Genomic DNA, 20,706 nt, shown 5'->3' with positions numbered 1-20,706 from the left:
CCCCCCAGTATTTAGAAGTTTGCCGAGTGGCATGCTCTACAACTGACAATTGCATGCTTTGCTTTTTTTCAAGGTTAATTTTAAAATCTGGAATAGAAACACAGTTCTATTGATTTCCACCTCTATATTGATTCTTTTTTTCCACAGGAAAAAAAAACTAGCAAATTGTAGTGCAGAAACTTAAGCTTTACAATATCATCCAATTATTAATACAGTTTAAATACCTCTGCTTGCTTTTTCAACATGGACCAACTCATCTGGAAACTTTAATACATCTGGGTAGTCTTGTTCACAAGACTCTGCTAAGAAATGCAACAGGGTGGTCTTCTGGTCAGCAGACTTTGTATCTTTTAGCTTGTTGGAGGGAGAAAGAAAAAGAATTATGCAGTTTATGGAGAAAACAAATATTAGATATGCTTGTCGATAACATGAACACTGACAAGCCTAGCACCCTTTTAAATTTAATAAAAAAAAAAAAATGTACATTTGAATATATTAAACAACTATGAAAAAATGAGGTTTATGATTATGTTGGGAGTAGTTGCTTATGGTGACAGTGTCACCCCCATTGTCACTGAAAGTCCAACCTAGTCAAGAGATATACAGAGGGCTTCTTTTCTCTGCATTTTTTAGACTCAGGGCGGAGTCTAAGTGTCAATCCTGACAGGTGGCACTAGTGACTGCTGCAAGAAATTGGCTGTGTTTATGGAGTCCGCGGGATCCTTCATAGACCTCAATGCTGTGCAAGTGCAAAAGAACAGCAGTGATTGCAGCCTTTTTGATCCGGTGTGTCATCTTCAGAGCAGACACCATGAGTGACAGGTTCCTGGTAAATCTCACTTTTACCAGCCTCCTCCCTGACCACTAGCGGCGATGTTACTTTTGGGGGTCTTGGCAAATTCGACAAAGCTCCCAGATGATGACAGTGCTTAGATATATAATAGAGTGTAAATGGTGTCGTACAACTGGATCTTTATCCTACCTATCATTGGTCTAGCTTCATCACCCATCCTGCATCCTCCTTCATGTACATGTTAGGCAAATTGTGGGAGCTATACTTCAATGTCATTTTCTGCCTAGTGCAATATTGGCAAGTTTTGTTTTTTTTTGCCTTCAGAGTTTACGGTTACCTAAATAGGGAGGGGGTGGGAGGGAGCAAACAAGCCTTTCAGGTTTGATGGTATTTTTTTTAAATGACTAAAAAAATAATAATAAAGGTTTCATAAAAATAAATAAATCAATCAAATAATATATTTCCAAATGTCCCCTAATTGTAATTACCAAGGACTCCAGATCATTGTAAGCCAAGCAAAAAAATATACATGCAAAAGTAAAACGGGGCATTTAAGCTTAGTGTATACTGAAGCACAAACTTATATGTACAGAATGATTTTGACATAAATGAGCATTGAGCTCATATGAATGTGCATTCAGACAGGTGAGTGGGAAATATTTGAGTTGTGATTCACATGACACTGAGATCTTACACTAGCAATTACTAACCCTGGCAACGTTTGATTTTTGCCATCTACATTTCACCTAAAGAATGGTGAGAATCAAGAGAAATACAGTTTTCAAACATTTGCAGGGCCAAGGTCAAACAGTGCTTGCACATCATGCAAGAAGGAAATGGACAGATGGATTCATACCTTGCAGAGGAAAGAAATATCAAATCCAAAAGCCCCAGCGTTCCTAGATCCTGCATTCATGAAGTTACCGACAAGCAATGTGATCTCCAAGAGGGTGGCAAAGCTCTTACTCTTCTGTAGCTCCTCACAGGCAGCAGTAACAGATACAATGTCAGGCTTGATGTTTTCTACTTGCTCATTAAAAAGGAGTTTAAAAAGTATGGCGTTGAGTCGTGGGCGCAGTCGAGGGATATCACACATCTGAAAATGTTTGGGAAAAAAAAGAATTAAATATATATAATAAAAAAATAAACTTAACAGGTGACCCATCTTTACCCCACTGTCCATTAACAATGTGTAGTTTAGACATTTAAATATCCTACTTACCACAATTCCAAACTGTTCTGGCTCTGACAAATCATCATATTCATTCTTCAATTCTGCTAATAACTGTAACTGATCTGGTTCTGGCATTTGCTTAATGAGATTCTAGGAGAGGCAGACAGAAAAGGTATAATTTGTTTTCACAATGAAATGTATTTTAAGGGTTGAAAAGAACTACACTGGCACCACAACAACAAACAGGGAACAATATTTTAATCATTTAGAAGATTTGCTTATCTACCATAACCATAAAATAAATGTAATGATAGAAAAGAACCAATGGCTTATCCACTACACCCATACAAATATGTGATGCAAATAAAAAACCACACACAAAAAAGACAAAATAAAATTGATGCAAATGACAGCCAGCACAGCAGTCTACCTGTAAATAAGATGCATTGTATTCCACAACACAAATATCATTTTTCGGCAGGATGCTGTGTATGAAGCCTCTAACATCTATTTCTGATGACTACATTAGCAGATTTCTGGCGCCAATGAGTCAGGCTCATAACATACTGACTGAACCCATCTCTTTTGTAGTAACAAAATCATGTTTTTAGACATTTATATCTACTCACCGAAACCATAGATTCTGTAAGTATTTGTTCATTTACTTCTAAAATCACATTCTTAATTTCCTGATAAGGCATTCGGAATGAACCCAAGAAGATAGCTAAAGAAAGACAAAGAAAAAAGGAGTTTTAATTTAAAGAGACCACGTAATATTTTATATCACTTTATACAATATACACATTAGAGACAAGCAACATGAACACACATAAAACATTGGAGTTCTCGGACATATCTATCAGAGGATGCCAATATTTTATGCTTTGTGTAGTGGTTGCAGTGTGGGTAGTCGATTCAGTGTTTGTGTTTGTGTAGTGGAGGCAGTGTGTTTGTGTGTAAATATGTGCGGTAGCAACTACCCTCCTCCCCACCCCTTACCTGTCTCTTAGTGCCCCCCGCCATTCCCCTGTTCCTCTCCCTTCTTTTTTAGTGGTCCCCCCACCCGAATGTTCTTTTTCCCTTCCCTCCCCTGTAACCTTAGTGTCCTCCCTTAATGTTCCTCTCTCCCCCCCTAGTGTTCTTCAACCCCCCCACCTTCCCTGTCCCATGTTGTTCTTCAACCCCCCCTTCCCTGTCCCACAGTGTTCTTCAACCCCCCCTCCCTGTCCCACAGTGTTCTTCAACCCCCCTCACCTTCCCTGTCCCATAGTGTTCTTCAACCCCCTCACCTTCCCTGTCCCATAGTGTTCTTTAACCACCCTTCCCTGTCCCATGTTGTTCTTTAACCCCCCCCTTCCTTGTCCCATGTTGTTCAACCCCCCCTTTCCTGTCCCATAGTGTTCTTCAACCCCCCCTTCCCTGTCCCATAGTGTTCTTCACTCCCCCTTCCCTGTCCCATAGTGTTCTTCACTCCCCCTTCCCTGTCCCATAGTGTTCTTCACTCCCCCTTCCCTGTCCCATAGTGTTCTTCACTCCCCCTTCCCTGTCCCATAGTGTTCTTCACTCCCCCTTCCCTGTCCCATAGTGTTCTTCACTCCCCCTTCCCTGTCCCATAGTGTTCTTCACTCCCCCTTCCCTGTCCCATAGTGTTCTTCACTCCCCCTTCCCTGTCCCATAGTGTTCTTCACTCCCCCTTCCCTGTCCCATAGTGTTCTTCACTCCCCCTTCCCTGTCCCATAGTGTTCTTCACTCCCCCTTCCCTGTCCCATAGTGTTCTTCACTCCCCCTTCCCTGTCCCATAGTGTTCTTCACTCCCCCTTCCCTGTCCCATAGTGTTCTTCACTCCCCCTTCCCTGTCCCATAGTGTTCTTCACTACCCCTTCCCTGTCCCATAGTGTTCTTCACTACCCCTTCCCTGTCCCATAGTGTTCTTCACTACCCCTTCCCTGTCCCATAGTGTTCTTCACTCCCCCTTCCCTGTCCCATAGTGTTCTTCACTCCCCCTTCCCTATCCCATAGTGTTCCTTAACACCATCCCCTGCATCATAGTGTTCCTAAACACCCCTCCCCTGTCCCATAGTGTTCCTTACCTCTCCTACGCATATATTTTAGAAAACCTTTTGATATATACAGGAATAGTTCTTAATCTTAAAATTATATGCAAATAAAACATACCCGGTATATCCAATTATGCCAACACAGAACACAATACCTTTACTTTGAAGTAAAGGAAACTTAATGCAGAATAAACATTGAGCCATCTACTGCTGGGAAACCATATGTCTTTATACAAAGACACTTGACAAGTTTCTCATTTACACAGACATACAACATACTGTAGGCTGTTCGCTAAACAGCAGGTGTGAGGCAATGTCCTCGCCCAAGATGAGAAGTTGCTTTGTCTGATTGAAATATAAATATAGATTATTCAATGCAAATCTACACACCTGTCAGAGAACATTCTTTTACTATTCAATAAAGGAAAAGATGACAATCATCTTTTTGTGCTGATCTTCTTGTTCTGGTGCTGTTTGGAGAGTACAGACAGTAACCCTGTGACGTTAGGACAGTTCATGCCGTCCTAAAAATAGTGGGCTTTAACTGACTTAGGTCAGCTCAGAAAATGCTGCGTGTTTGATTTGAGAAGGGTTAATTCCCTGCTCATACTGCAGAGACCCATGTATCAATCGATATCTTAGGGTTCCACTGTGTAAACTAGGGCCCAAATAGTTGCTCAGATTGACTGGTGAGCTATATGCAGCGCTCAACAGGTGCTCAGCATATATCCCTTTAAATCTCCACAGCTGAGCGATCAATCAGCTGTAGTGATTCGTAGCCTGCACCCCTAAACAGAGGGAGAATATCAGTGTCTGAATAGTTCCTTTTTTGGTGCAGCTCCCTGCATGTCCACTTGCCGACATTGATTGGTGCTGGGGTTTGCTAGCAGCACTGCACCAATAACTGTGAATGGCAGAGATAGGCGGAGTCTGCTCACAAAGCACTCTGTACTGTGTGAGCTGGGAAAGGATGTAAGCAGAGGGAATCCTCTGAGTTAGGGTTAGCAGAGAGTAAGGGCTAATGTTTAATGGTGGGTTAGGGTGAAGGACATGGCCTGGGTAACAGTACAGTTTGAGCTAATGAAAATACAAGATTAGGAGTAGGGATGGTTAACTACCAAAAATTAAACTTAGATCCTAGGCACAGTTGCACTTAATGTGTAAAAATGATAAGCAAACCTATTAAGAAAATGTGGGTCTTTATATTTATACATAGAGGATATGTAAAAACAAACAAAAAACACATTTGTTTTGTTCAGAAGTTGTATATGTCTCTGTCTATAAGGAGTTAAATATGTAATTTAATATTTGCATACAGGTCAATTTAAAAGTAAAAGGAATGCTTATTTTCGGACCGAAGAGTAAAATGAGAACAAGCAAAATGTAGTGAATACAGAACAAAAATGTTCCCACAAAAACAAACGCTGTCTGAGCAACCTTTTAGAAGCGCAGAACACTTATTATAAAAGGATTATTTTTGTTAATTATACAGCAATTGCTTTTTTTTATATTAAACTTGTTTTTACAAGCACTGCGTTTTTGCTTACTTGTATCTTTTTCCATTGTAAATATTAATCCTTCACTGCAACTTAACCCCTTAAGGACAGAGCTTCAGAAGCTTGTCTTTCACTTAATGACAACGGCAGTTTTTGCATTTTTTGCTGTTTGCGTTTTACTAATTTATTGCACCAACGCATATTATATACCTTTTTTTTTTTAAAGGACAGAAAGGGCTTTAATTTGATGTAACATATATATACATAAATGCTTATTTATTATAAAAAAAATACAGAAAAATGCAAAAAAAATGAAAACTTTTACAGTTTTTTTTACAGTTTTTGCAATAATAATGTGTGCACAATTAGTGCAGGTTAAGGAATTGCTGGGCATTTTGTATATTTCATAAGTGCCACTAAGTTCAAAACCCCCAAATTATGCTCAGCTAAGTCTTCTGAGTAAAAAGACACCCCCAATGAATGTCTTTGGCACTATTTCGTGAAGCTACAGTGCCATATAGGGGACCAAGCCACATCCGTTTTTACCGAACTTTGAATTTTGAAGCTTCGCCTATGTGCAATTTCCAAGCATCTTTTCAGGTTTTAAATTCAAACTACCACACAAAGGCCTACCATTTCTTAAAGTAGACACCCCAGGGTATTTCAAAAGGTATATTCTAAACCTTAGTGTAGGATCATTTTTTTGTTAGTTTGTACCAAGTCTCGTTGCAATTAGCATTTTTGTCTGCCTTTTTGACACACACTTGGAGATGTTACTGTATATTTTGCTATCCTTATGTGTGCTATGGCAGTATAACACCCAATATGTTGCTCAGCTATGTCATCTTAGTGCAACGATACCCACATGTGTACCTTTTTCATGGTTATGTGGATGTTGAAGGGGCACATTGGAGACCATGTCATATGAGTCATATGAGGACATCGGAGGGGCACATTTGGGACACAGCCATTCCATTTTTTTCAAACTTTAAATTTTTACGCTGTGCCCATGTCCCATTTTAGAGTATTTTACCAGGCTATATAATCCAAATACCCCATAAAGCCATACCATTTCTTAAAGAAGACATCCCAGAGTATTTCAAAAGGCATATTTTGAACCTTAGCGTTTGATCATTTTTCCGCTAGCTTGTACCAGGTGTAGTGGTAATAAGCGTTTTTTTTCTGCCTTTTTGACACGCAAAGTCAGTTTGCACAGTATATTTTGCAAACCTTATGTGTGCTACCACTGTATAATACTTCATATGTTGCTCAGCTATGTGGTCTGAGTACAGCAATACCCCCGTATGTACCTTTGCCTGGTATATGTGGATGTTGAAGGGGCACATTTGAGACGCAGCCATTCAGTTTTTTTCTAACTTTGAAGTTTTATGCTGTGTCCATGTTCCAATTTGGAGTAGTTTTGATGGCTGGTTATTGAAACTTCCCCACAAACACATACTATTTATTAAAGAATACACCCTGGGGTAATTCAAAAGGCATATTTTGAACCTAGGCGTGGGATAATTTTTTCTCTAGTTTGTTCCAGGTGTAGTGGTAATGAGCATTTTTAAATGTATTTTTTAACTTTTTAAAACTATTTTTTAAACTTTTTTTTTGCTTATTAATTTTAAAGTTTCCTAAACTTTCTTAAAACTTTCTTACAGATTTAACATTTTTCTAAGCTTTATTTTTACAGTTAACCCCTAACTAGCAGTAAGCAGCACTAACTGTAAATTCCCCATTTTCCCATAACTCCCACCCACCCCAGCTAGCAATATTTATTTATACAATATTTAAATTAGTTAATTAAATAAATATAACCCCTGAGGGTTAAAAAATAAATAAAAGTTAATCGTCAGGGGTTAAAAAAAATTAGATCACAGTATAATACTGTGATCTGTATTTTGATCACTGTAGGCAGTGATCGACTGGCAGGGAAGGGGTTAATTTTAATTTGGACTGGGTAAAGGGTTTTTATTTTTTACTTAAACGTTTTTAAAACTTTTTTTTCTTAATGTTTTAACTTTTTAAAGCTTATTTTAAAACTTTTTTTAACGTTAACCCCTAGTTAGCCTAACACTAAATCCCCCAATTCCCCACTAACTTCCACCCTCCCCAGCTAGCTAAATGTATCATTTTAAAATATTTAAATTAATTAATAAAATAAATTTAACCCCTGAGGGTTAAAAAAAACAAAAAAAACATTAACCCTCAGGGGTTAAAATAAATAAATAAATCAGATCATAGTAAAATGTAATCCCTGCCAATTGATCACTGTAGTCAATAGTTAATTGTAGTTAATTTTTTATTAAAATGGGTAAAGGGGGGTGGGATTTTAATGAAACTTTTTTTTTTTTGACAGGGGGCAGGATCACGGATGATCTGTCTCCCTGCACTTCACAGTGAAACCGGAAGTGCAGGGAGGCGGAAGGTAAGTATACACCGCACATGTGCTCGCTCTGACATGCTGTCAGAGTGAGCACATGTGCTGGGACAGCACGAGTCGGTGCTCCCGGTCTGCCTCTAATACGGAGGCAGACCAGAGCACCATTAACCCCGCAATCGCCGTGATTGCGGCGATCTGGGGTTAATTTTAACGGGTGACGGACAAGGTCCGTCCCTCGTCGTTATGGCAATCCCCTGAGTGACGGACCTCGTCCGTCACCCCTCGTTAAGGGGTTAAAAGGGAAATGAAACACACACATTTTGGGTGCAATATGTATGTTTAGGTGCACTTACATATTCTGTATATTTTCACTATTTATCTTCTGTATTTTTATTTGTATTTAAGTCCACTTTCCCAACGTACTTCCCTTTTTGCACTAACAATACAGCACAATACAGTATTTATAGTGAACTATCTTGAAAGGCTGCAAAGGTTTCTGGAAGTTGGAGAGACGCTGAAAGCTGCTAAGCAGACTACAACTCCAGGAAATGTGCACGTGTACATAAGTGTATATATAAAAAATAAATAAAAAATATGAAAACTAATTAACAAGATACTTAACAGTGGCACAAATGATTGTTCCTCAAGTCTCTTTTATGCAAAAAGTATAAAGTAGTATAGAAGAGATACAGTACATTGCATATACTCTGGATAATGCAAACTAAACAACCATCTCCAGAATCCTATTCATAAAAATACTCACAGCATAAACAGGGTAACCTGGGTCCATGGCAGTGGACTTAAAAGGCCTGGAACATGCTACACTGAGAACATATCCACAGTCTGGATGGTGCCAGAAACCTCTGTGTTGCCCTAAAAGCATGGTGCGGTAATTTAGAGGATTACCGCAACCTTGTCTTAGAATGTTTATAGGACACTATGATTGGTTCAGTCACTACCTGGTCTGAGAAGAGTTTATTTAAGAAGCTGTGTTAAAAGCAACATTTAAGTGACTTGCACCCCTTATAAAGAGTAAAAACTTAATTTTTTTGGTGCTGGCTCAGCCCCCAGATACGCCTGTTTGGCTGACATAATCAGAATTGATAATCTCAGCCAATCCAATGCTTTCCAATAGGGAAAACATTGGATTGGCTAAGATCGCCAAAAAGCCAGGCCAAACGCCAGCCTGGCTAATCAATAATTCCTCAATCAATGCATCTCTATGACGAAAGCTCAGAGTTCTCCATGCAGAGCATGTTCCTAGGCTTGAATGTAAACACTGCTTTTTCTTTGGAATGCAATGCCTGCTGGGACTGATTATGGTCACCATAACAAATACAGTAAGCTATAAAAGAATTATCAGAATATAACTCCAAATGAAATTATGTATGCATTTATTTCATTGGGAGTATATCTTAAAACATGTCATTACTGCAAATGTATATATTTAGACAGGGACACAAGACTCCTGGGTATTTTTTCTTGTAGCATTATGGTGTGGGTTTAACAAAAATAATAATATTAGGGTAAATACTTACACAGATTTTGTGCAGTCTTTGAATCTAGTACTTTGAGTTCCTTTGCCTTTTTTTTGCCAACAGCTTTTTTGTCATTAATGCCATCCTGGTCTTTTTTCACTGTAAAGTAGAAAAAAAAGAAAGGTCATCAAAAATGAAGGTTTATACAATGTCATTGTATTCCACTATTGATTTAAAAAAATGAAAACAGCCTATAACTTAAAGTGGCACTCCAAACACCACATCACTGTTTTGAATTAGTCTTGTTGCAAGGTCCCTCCTGGATAGATTAGAATATATATATATATATATATATATATATATATATATATATATATATATATATATATATATATATATATATATATATATATATATATATATATTTATTATTGCCGGAGGTGTACCTTCACCTCCTGCAGTGTCATTAACCAGCTCGGAAAGAGAGTTCCAGTCAGACTCATGTCAGTTCGGAGCAGAAAACACTCGGATGATGCTCTTATTCAATAAATGACCGTCATTTGACTTTTCTAGTGATGCAGAAGCTGGAATACATTTAGCCAGCACGAGCATAGACTTTGTGCCAGGGAAACACATGTAAGGTGGTAACCGTTGCACAGTGTTTGCCCTCTTGCCATCGAATGACAACTACAGTGGTTATGGAGTAACTAATATGCTTGGAGAAACTAATATTTTTTCATGTGATATTCTGTGGACTCTCTGTTTCACCTAAGCTGGGTACAGGTCTCTCAAAAGACTATGATCCCAATGGACTAACCCTCCAGCCCAGCACCCCTTCCTTGCAGCCCTGAAGCTGCCTTTCAATAGCCAAGGGCCGCTGAGACATTGTGCGCTGACCAGGGGCAAACCCTAAACTGTAATGGAACTCTAAGGCGGACCTCTGTCAAGGTTTAACAGAGGGGGTGGTGAGGCATTTAATGGCACAAAGGACTTGGGGGTGTTTCATGTAAACACAGAAAGCTCTGTGTTTTTAGGTGAACGGGGAACTCTACCCAGAACTCTGGGCCGATCAGAGGCTAGCCACATCCCGCTGAACTTTGGATCCATCTAAACCGGGCTAGAGAAATCCGATCTGGGCTCCAGAGAGACCTTTCCGGGCATATATGACATGTGGGGATGCTCGGTAATATTGTGTATGTTTTGGGGTGTTTTTTTGTATTGCACTTTCTGTGTCCAGGAGATAATTAGTTAAATCGAGAGCTGACTAATTTATGGGCATGCTTGTGTTACAATAAATGGAGACCCCACCCCAGAAGTCTGAGTATAAATTCTTATACTTTGCTCAATTAAATCAGTTGATTTTCATCCTTCATTAAGTCTTGGCTAGTGCTTGGGTGAGACAACGGTACATCCTGCAGGAGAGCCAAATCACGCTCGATCTCTTACACCAAGAGAAGGGACAACCTAGGCGGTAGTAACCCAGCTACTTGTGGGTATACCGCCACACATTCCATTTTCTTTTAACATTGTATTAGAGATATAGCATTTGACATAACAATTCAGCTCATAAAATTAGAGCCAGGTGGCAAATTGCAAATAAGGAGAAATAGAAACATTGCTTAATTTCTCCTCTTCTCTATATGTTTTTTTTTATTCTGACTGCCCGAGGCACAGAACAAAGCCAAAGAAGGAGGGCATCCAGTTGTAGGATAAAAGTAGTATGGCTTTCTACATTTATTTTTTCATGCAACACATACACATTACATATAAATAAAATCAAATGAAAAATGACAGTTCCCTTTTAATCTAGTAAATTATACCTAACCACCTACTAATTGCCAGATACAACCAAACCTGGTTAAAGCAGTGGATCAGAGGATCCCAGAACTACCCATTTAATAGTTGCAATAAGAATGTTAGTATGAGCTGGAAGGATGGAATACGAGATAGAGGCAGAACAAAGATGAGGGACATAGCTACATATCTCAATGTGTTCCCACAGATATCACTGCTTCTGGGAGTCAGCAATGAAAGGTCAAAGCTCTGGAGCAATAAAAAAGAGTCTTGAGTGGATGCAGTACCATTTGTGCCCCAAGTGATGGTATTACGAGTATTCTGGCTGGGGTTGGGGGCCAATCATGTAAAGCAAGCATTTCAAACATGCGGCCCGCAAGTATCTTTGCCGGAATGGCCTACCGGGAAATTTGCCCTGCGGTCGCTTTGTGCTCTAGCCCTCCTGCGGGTGATCGCGTACTCCTGTGATCCGCCGGCGGCTGCAAAAACACAAAGCATTCTTCCTCGCCGGCCGGATATGCGCATACAACAAATGAAGTCATATCTGGCTGCTGCGCTACAGTGCACAGACTGGCTGGCTGCGTGCAGAGTAGGGTGGCAACTCCCCCTTCCCTGCTGCTTGCAGTGTCAGAGGAGCGTGTGGCCTGCTTGAGCAGAGAAGATCGTGCAGAGCTGGACTGGAAGACAGGAGACGACTTAAGGTAGGGGAAGAGGGGCTTGGGGAAACCTTCCTATAGTGTAGAAAATGGGAAGAGGGACGGAGGGGCAGTGTATTAAATTGGGGAGAGGGAGAGAGGGCAGTGTGTTAAATGGGGGGGAGGTGGGGCAGTGTATTCTAGTGAGGGGAGAGCAGGCAGTGTTTTAGATTGGAGGAGGGAGTGGGAGCAGTGTATTAAACTGGGGGGAGGGGACAGTGTATTAGAGTGGGGGACAGGGTCGCAGGAGGCTGTGTATTAGATTGGGGGGGCCATAGTAACTTGAAGTGAAACAACTTGGTCCGGGGTTTTGAACCACTTTGAAATCCGCCAGGAGAGGGCTTTTTAAAGGGAAGGTGTTTGAGACTAAAGAGAACAAATGTTACCTGAGAGCCAGGCAGAGCACTCCCACTCCGTATTGTGGCCATAGGAGCTCCCGAAAGTTGACCAGCAAAAGCACCCACGCCCTGGAACTATTTTGGGCATAGGACCATATGTGTGGCCGGTGAGAACTTTTAAATGGTGGCGTTTCCCCTACAGTGTATGGATCTGAGCGCTGTTTGGAGAACTTGGATACTCAGATCAGGGCTATTTGGGGATGTATTTGTGGGGTTATTGTAAATTTTTAAGATGTTTTGGGGTATTATGTTTTTGTGTTTACCTCTCTGTTCCTTGGAGATAATTAGCTTACTGGTCTTTAACGCAATTATCTCCCATACCCAGAGATTCCTGGGAGGGGCTTGTGTTGAATACAATGAAGACCCCTTGCTGGGGTCTGTGCATAAAAGGCTGAGTTTGGCTTATTAAAATCAGTTGTACTCCCAGAACTATGCGTCGTCTAGTTTCTGGGAGGGGGAAAAACTAATCACTGCTCAGCACCTTGTTCCAGCTCGTGGAGGATTCGGCGGGGAAAGTCTTTATAACGACTGTGTGTCGTCCATTCCTGGGAGGGAGTAGAGCTAGTCCCCTATCCTGTTGCAGGACGGAGGGGCTCCAGGAGGACCCCAGTCAAGCCATGGCGACTGGGGCAGAAGCGCTGAGGTTTTCCCCTGTTTTAGGTAGGAAGCGGTCCTTGGCGATAATCTGTTAGAATGGTTTTATTTGTTCAACATAGACTACTACGAATTGACCTGCAGTCCTGAATGTTAATGATTTGTCATGTTTCAAGTTGACACTTGTTTTCTCTATCTGGCTGTTCATTTTGCGTGACAAGCTCTTTAATACAGATGTCATACTTTTATTTATTTATACTGAAAGGAATCAGATAACATATCACTGACTAGCATAATGTGCAATTGGACAGTATAACTTTATACCGTATTAAATATGCATAGTTTACTTGCTCAAAGCGCTTAGTGGAATAGTCACACAAAGGTTTTTAAATCCATATTAACATTTTCTTTCGAATGAGCTTGCAAAATGCTGAGCCATTTCTCATCAGGGTGGTTCCATACAAGTCAAGTCAAATCAAATCTCTCTCTTACTTTATTAATTTCTCTTGCACAATATGCTATAGCAACATAAAATCACATTATTCAAAATGTGTGTGGAGAAACCATGATTCAATGTCTCCTAAACTATTTGCTTAATAGGAGAGGTAAGCCAGGACCAATAAAACAAACAAAAAAAATTAAATACTTTGTTTTAACCAAGATGAATATACTCATTACAAACATAAAAATAAATACACAAATAATTTTCAGGATTTAATTGGCAGTGTTTTATGGCAGTGTTTCCCACTTGGTGTTCCGCGAGAACAAAATTGGGGTTCTGCACCATTTAGGGTCACCCGATGGGCAAATTGCAGCGGAACCCCAATTTTGTCCCGTCTAGACTGTGACCGGGCCCCTGTAGTATGGAATGCTGGGAGGAAGCGACAGCACTTCTTCCCAGACAGAGTGCGCCGGCTGGAGGGAGAAAGAGTGCAGCAGGGACTGAGCAGCACACCAGGCTCAGCCAGCAGCACTAAAATAAGTTACCCCCTGCAGAAAAAAATACAAGTCAACAGGAGGGTGATTATTGTGTCTGTGTGTGTATATCAGTGAGTGTATCTTTCAGTGTGTGTGTGTGTGCCAATATGTGTATCATTGTGCCAATGTGTATCTGTGTGCCAATGTGTGTGCATCTGTGTGTATGTATTTGGCAGTGTGTGCATCTGTATGTCAAGGTGTGTATATCTGTGTTTGTATGTGCAAGCGTGTGTATTTGTGTGTCAATGTGCATGTCTGTGTGTATATGACTGTGTCTGTGTGTTTGTTTGTTAATGTGTAAGTATGTATGTGGCAGTACATGTACAAACATCACAGCAATCAAACACCAAAACAACACACACTGCTGCAAACACAAACATGACACACAAAGACACTCCTGAATGCTAAAATTGTATACAAACACTCAAACACCAATAGTACACACAAATGTACACCTGCATTTAAAAATCCAACACTACATCCAAACACACCTCTGCACGCAAATGCAAAAATTACATACAAACACATCCCTGTATTAAAATGCTAAAATTATATACAAACACCAGCTCTACAAGCACACCTGCTCCTAAGTACCACAATCTGTTCACCATCTGTAGAAAATAGAGTATATATAGCACAAAAAAAAATAAAAAATGGGAGAGGGGTTTCCCACGATGTAGATACACTATGTGCAAGGGTACCTCAGGAAAAAATAATTGGGAACACCTGACGTATGGTATTACAACACTACAAAGAAAGACTGGCACTTCACGTGGGCCTTAAAGTACTCCAAATCCTAAGCAGTGACCTTGATTCCACTATTCTCCAACCTTTCATATACTCCCTCGCCTGACAATCTTATTAGACACACATATTAACACACACAAATGACACACAAACTAATTCACCAATACACAATCTGACACCTGCATTCTAATAGCCAGTCATTAGACCTTTACTAAGTACATACAACAGTAAATTCAGACAGACACACACACACAGTGTCTGACCCTACATGTTCCAGCTGCCCTTAAGTTGCCTATGTTTTACCTCTAATAAGCTCCTGGTTGCACCTGACCTATTTTCACGTCTACATCCTGCTACTGTACTGCATGCTTTGGCATTCCTGTTGGAAGTACCAAAGTATAGCATTGCTCTGATGTGTAGAGTGATCCTCTATGACAACACTCTACTGAGTAGGTCTGGTATACGAGTATATTTCTTAAAGAAAATAAAAAACCTTACCAACACTAAGGCAACACCTATTTATTACAAGAAAAATAAAATAAAATTCAGAGTCAAAATAGTTTGTTTAAAACAGTCATAAGATTATATTATTATTATCGCCATTTATATAGCACCAACAGATCCCGTAGTGATTACAATATTAGGAGAGAGGGGATTTAACTATAAATAGGACAATTACAAGAAAACTTACAGGAACGATAGGTTGAAGAGGACCGTGCTCAAATGAGCTTACAGTCTAGAGGAGGTGGGGTATAAAACCCATTAGGGCAAGGAATAGCAATTAAATAAGGTGGGAGTGAAGCAGAGCTAGAGGAGAGAGTAAAGTGCTGCCCTTCATGAGAGAGTAAACTGCTGCCCTTCAGGAGAGAGCAAGAGACAGGTATGTAAGGTAGAGGTTACTCTGGGAGGCCATAAGCTTTCCTAAAGAGATGGGTTTTAAGGCACTTCTTAAACGATTGAAGACTAAGGGAGAGTCTGATGGCAGTAGGCAGGTTATTCCATTGGAAGGGAGCCGCCTGCGAGCAGTCCTGCAAGCACGAGTTGGCTGTATGGGTGTGAGCAGAGGACAGGAGAAGGTCACTGGCAGAGCGGAGAGACCAAGAAGGGGCATACCTATGGATCTGTGAAGAGATATAAGAGGGGCTAGAACTGTTCAATGCTTTATAGGTATGGGTTAGCACTTTAAATTGACTCCTATGGGATACAAGAAGCCAATGTAAGGAAGGACAGAGGGGTGAGGTGTGGGAGGACTGACTAGAGAGGAAAATCAATCTGGCGGCAGCATTTATTACAGACTATAGCGTGGCAATACGACGACTTTTGGAAAACACTATTAGGAGAGGGTTACAATTTGTAGTGATAGATACAGAGAGCAAATGACTTAACATTTAGCAGTTTGCTCCCTAGTCAAATATAATAGAAGATGTACAAAGAATCTATTCACCACGACTAGCAAACTAATGTTTTAATGCTTACAAAAAGGATGTATATACATTTTCTTCTGGGGAATGTCTGGAAACAGAATTCAGCAGATGTAATTGACAAAAAAAAAAAGGAAATATCAAGCAGGAAACAGGAAGGATTACAAGACTTCCACAGCACAGCAGGTGAAGGACAATCTTCTGTAAATTAGAATAACAATTACAGCCAGATATGGACTGAAATAGCCAGCCATAGATGTAAGCACATTACAAAGAGGATAACCGTACACATGCAAAGGAAATAATATGATGCGAGTCATATATTCAATGCCATGGAAAAAATAAACACTTTGTTCCAAATCTTTTTTCCCCCCCAGTTTTTTTTTTTTATTAAATTTTTTCAATTATTACGTTTGCATTGTTTCTGGTTTTCTTTTAATCATAAACCATACTAAGAACATAAGGAACAAATATTGTAAAGCAATGGAGATTAGAAGCAAATAGCTATAACAGTGATATGTGATTCAAGTGATCTAATCTTTCCCCCCCCCTTATCATATCCTTGAATGTACAAGTAGTGATATCATTACAGGACTATAACTCCCATCATCACTAAATGACGGCTTAACACCATAATGCATGTACTAACAAGCAGTGCTACAAAGCTCGAGTTCAGACTTAAATACCTAGTCTTGTATGCATATTCATACAATATAGATATTCTAAAAGCAAAGCTTTTGACTTTTTCATGACTCCAAACATTCAAGGAAGAGCTCATGCCAGAGATACAAATGGCTCATGCTAGGGATTCCATCAGAGAATGCTAGCCTGGAAATCCATCATGCAGTCTTAGTGGCCAATTAAAACCATGCATGAATAGAATGCAGAGGAAGCACTCTTACATTAGATAAAAGAGCAATAATAAGGCACTTATTAGGTGATGTTTTTGCCTAACCTGGATGAAAATGAATATTAAACTATTAAGTATGCATCTTTCCCCTTATATTTCCTCCTACTAGATAATTTTATACAGACTATTCTACAAGCCAGGCCACAAACAATAACAATATATTCATCATGTAAATTTGATTTCCTGGTTATAAACTTTTTAAATAACAAACACTTGTGATCTACTTCATTGTTGACTAATGACTTACTAAATTCCTATTAAATGACCACTCCAAACCCATAAATCACTTTGCTGTGTCAGGAGTATCCCATTTCAAAGGCAAACTATTTTATAAAAGGGACAATTTCTTTGAGAAACCACCACCATTATAATGAATTACTCTTCTCATACTAAGACTGCATTTACTAAGAACTGCATATTTTGCAAACTCTTAAAATACCCCAAATGAACACATCTATGAAAAATTTTATGCGTTATATCTACTAAAAAGTGAAAAAATGTTTTGCCCATTTGGGTATTGAAGCGTCCCTTTAAATCCAATCTCACAATTATGTGTAGCAAAATTATGGACTTCTTTACAATCTTGCTGGTAAATAGCTGTCAGTAGTAACAACAGCCGGTATTTAGTAGCAGCTGCTCTTTACAGACAGATTTCCAAACTGGTCACTTATTTTTACCGCTTAGTAGCCAATAATGTCTGCCAGCAAAAATTACAGTCAATCACAATTGACTGGCCACTTTCTTCTAAAGCACAGCGAAAAAGGCTGTGTAAGATTTCATATGTAAGTTATAAGTTTCTATAAATTTGGCAATAAGAGGGAAAAAAAAAAAAACACAAAAAAAAACCCGACAATCTGAGCATGCGCACTTCCCCCTCTGATTGGTCGTGGCAGAAACTGCAAACATTTGCTATGCCAGATTCAGATCGACCAAGATCAATATAACGGAGATTCATTGCTGTGGGAATTGTTCATTTAAAGGAAACATGCTCTTTACTTCTATAAAGAATAATTTTATTTGTTTTACATCATTAGGCTGGCCTATTAAATGTATTTATTGCTTTTTGGTAGCTCTGATATGAGCTTTAAGATTTCCATGCAATGCCACAAAGCCAACATACATTTTTCTTCTTAAAGGAAAACTCCCGTGCCAGGAAAACAATCAGTTTTCCTGGCACTGCAGGTTCCCTCTCCCTCCCACCCCCCAATCCCCAGTTGCTGAAGGGGTGAAAACCCCTTCAGTCACTTACCTGAGGCAGCGACAATGCCTCCTCCTCCGCGCCGCTCCTCCTACTGACTCCGTCAGCCGGTGGGCGAGACTGATCCCGCCCACCGGCAGGGGAGACCTAATGCGCATGCGCGGAAATGCCGCGCATTAGCGCTCCCCATAGGAAAGCATTGAAAAAGATTTTCAATACTTTCCTGTGGGGAAATGAGTGACGCTGGAGGTCCTCACACAACGAGGACGTCCAGCGACGCTCTAGCAAAGAAAATCTTTGCTATAAACCAGGAACCTTGCTATATCTAGTAGACAGCCACTAGAGGTGGAGTTAACCCTGCAAGGTAATTATTGCAGTTTATAAAAAAAAACTGCAATAATTACACTTGCAGGGTTAAGAGTAGTGGGAGTTGGCACCCAGACCACTCCAATGGGCAGAAGTGGTCTGGGTTCCTGGAGTGTCCCTTTAATATTTATGTATATGGAAATAGCTGCTGTTAACTTCTTTGCCAGGCCAAAGGCTGGTGTTACGTTTTAAGGTTCAGTGGCAACCTGTAATGTAGGGTTGAAAACCAGTTGCTAACTAGCATTTAGTGGGTCCCATAGAGGATAATGGGAGTTGTTAGATACTACTAGTTTTCAGTAACTTCAGCCAGTAACTCCCTGTCGATTCTTATAATATTTGGACTCTGCTACAAGCAGCAGCTGGTTGTTAAAAAGTAGCGACAAGATTGAAATTGAGCTCTATGTCTACAATACAAAAATAAGCTTTGAGGATTTAGATTTACATTTTACAAGCAACAATCGAAGCAAAATTATCTATCCTTAGTGAAGACAACGAACAAGGGGTTAAAAAGCATCCCAAATTACCATGTGCACATATGTAGCGCCTAAACCTAGTGCAAAGCATCCTGAGACCAGCCCATCTGGCAGGCAACTTGTTAAGCGATATTAACATAACGTAAAATGTAACCATACATAGCATTAAATTCAGCAACAGTTTGTCCTTTTTAAATATGTAACACTGAAGACCTTTTGCAAATTCATGAGAATAAAAGCAATGTGGTTTATATTAAGAAAGCAGTGTATTGTTTTACAAATTGTCAGTGTTTTGAAAGCATGTATGCCACGACCTTGTGGTGTAATACAGGAATAGTCCAGGCTTGTTCACTGCAGAGATTAATGTGCTGACAAATGCTGAATAATCTAGGAAGCTTCACTGTGAAATCAGCTTTAGTATCTGCGTCATTCACACAAAATGGAGAGTATACCTAAAATGGCCCAGTGCAGCAAAACACAACAATCTCTGCAAAATAGCTCAAGTGCACACCCCTGCTGTCCGAACAAGAAAATTGCACGCACATTTTTCTAGTGCTTCTCATTACAATGGTATAAATTAAATGTCAGTTTACTCTTTCCCTTCGTGACAATTTTGAGCTGTTAAAGCTAAAAATAATGAATGTACTTCCTGATCGCCTCAAGGTTTGGTAAACTGCATAAATCAAAGCTCTGTGAGAGCCAGAACTGATGTTTTGAATCAGAAAAAGTGTGTGACTTCAGTGAATGATCCAAAGAATAGAACTAGGATGCTGTTCCCCATCTCATTTAGCTATGGTTTATTTATTTTAAAAGGTCTTTTCATGAACATAGTCTTAGTAAGGCTAATAAGTAATGCAGTTTTCTGCAATACCCCCAACTACTATTTTTTGTACATGGTGAATACAATAAAAATTACAACACAGTCAATATGAGTATTTCATAATGATTTTATATTTACAAATGATTTGTTTTGGATGGGGTGAGGGTGTGTGCAACAAAGTTACTTTTAATAAAGTGGTCTGGGTGCAGCCTCCCTACTCTTTTAGCCATGCAACGTAAAATATTGCAATTTAAAAAATATATATATTTTAGAAAACTGCAATGCTTATATTGCAGGATTTAACCCACCCCTAGCGGCTGTTTTCCTGCCAGTCATGAGAAGCGCTACTCTTTCACGTGATGCGTAAGCTCATAGGAAGCATATGCTACTTTCCTATGGGGTATGCTGGGAGCAGTGAACCACGCATGCGGTTCCCAATGCTCCTCTATAAGCGATTTCTCTTCAATGTCGTTCCTGAAGGAGATAATCCTTGTTGAGGAAAAAGGTAAGTAAACATATTGTAAGCTCTTTTGAGCAGAGTCCTCATCAACAGATTGTTCCTGTAACATTTTGTAATAGTCTTATTTATTGTTTAACCCCTTAAGGACCAAACCTCTGGAATAAAAGGGAATCATGACATGTCACACATGTCATGTGTCCTTAAGGGGTTAAAGACACAAACCTGGGGGCCGATGCAAATATCCGTAGAGAAAAAAAAGTTGAGAATCCAGACTAGTATTGTCCAGACACACATAATGGGTAACAACAAGTTATCACAAGTTGTTGTTTTTTTTAATTTGGGGGGATGTAACAGTTTGCAATTAAAAATAGAAAGCAGTCTATGTGCTACGCAGAATAAGTCAAAGCCACATCAATGTAATTTTGGACATGTGGCAGGACAATAGTTTGTAAGGCTGAGAGTTGTGTG

General features: G+C 39.7%; 1 protein-coding gene across 1 annotated transcript in view; it reads right to left on the bottom strand.

Moving 5' to 3' along the window:
* DIAPH1 (diaphanous related formin 1) overlaps window positions 1-20,706 on the bottom strand; it is a 201,334-nt gene that overhangs the window by 20,752 nt on the left and 159,876 nt on the right. Inside the window, exons 18-22 of the mRNA XM_063447983.1 lie at window positions 9,445-9,543; window positions 2,597-2,691; window positions 2,016-2,117; window positions 1,650-1,889; window positions 225-354 (exon numbers count right to left, since the gene is read on the bottom strand). Of these exons, the coding sequence (XP_063304053.1) occupies window positions 225-354; window positions 1,650-1,889; window positions 2,016-2,117; window positions 2,597-2,691; window positions 9,445-9,543 (666 nt within the window). The remainder of the gene's footprint in view (window positions 1-224; window positions 355-1,649; window positions 1,890-2,015; window positions 2,118-2,596; window positions 2,692-9,444; window positions 9,544-20,706) is intronic.

The sequence above is a fragment of the Pelobates fuscus genome, chromosome 3 (assembly GCF_036172605.1).
Source record: "Pelobates fuscus isolate aPelFus1 chromosome 3, aPelFus1.pri, whole genome shotgun sequence".
Classification (NCBI taxonomy): Eukaryota; Metazoa; Chordata; class Amphibia; order Anura; family Pelobatidae; genus Pelobates; species Pelobates fuscus.
This window is presented reverse-complemented; position numbering and strand designations above follow the sequence as displayed.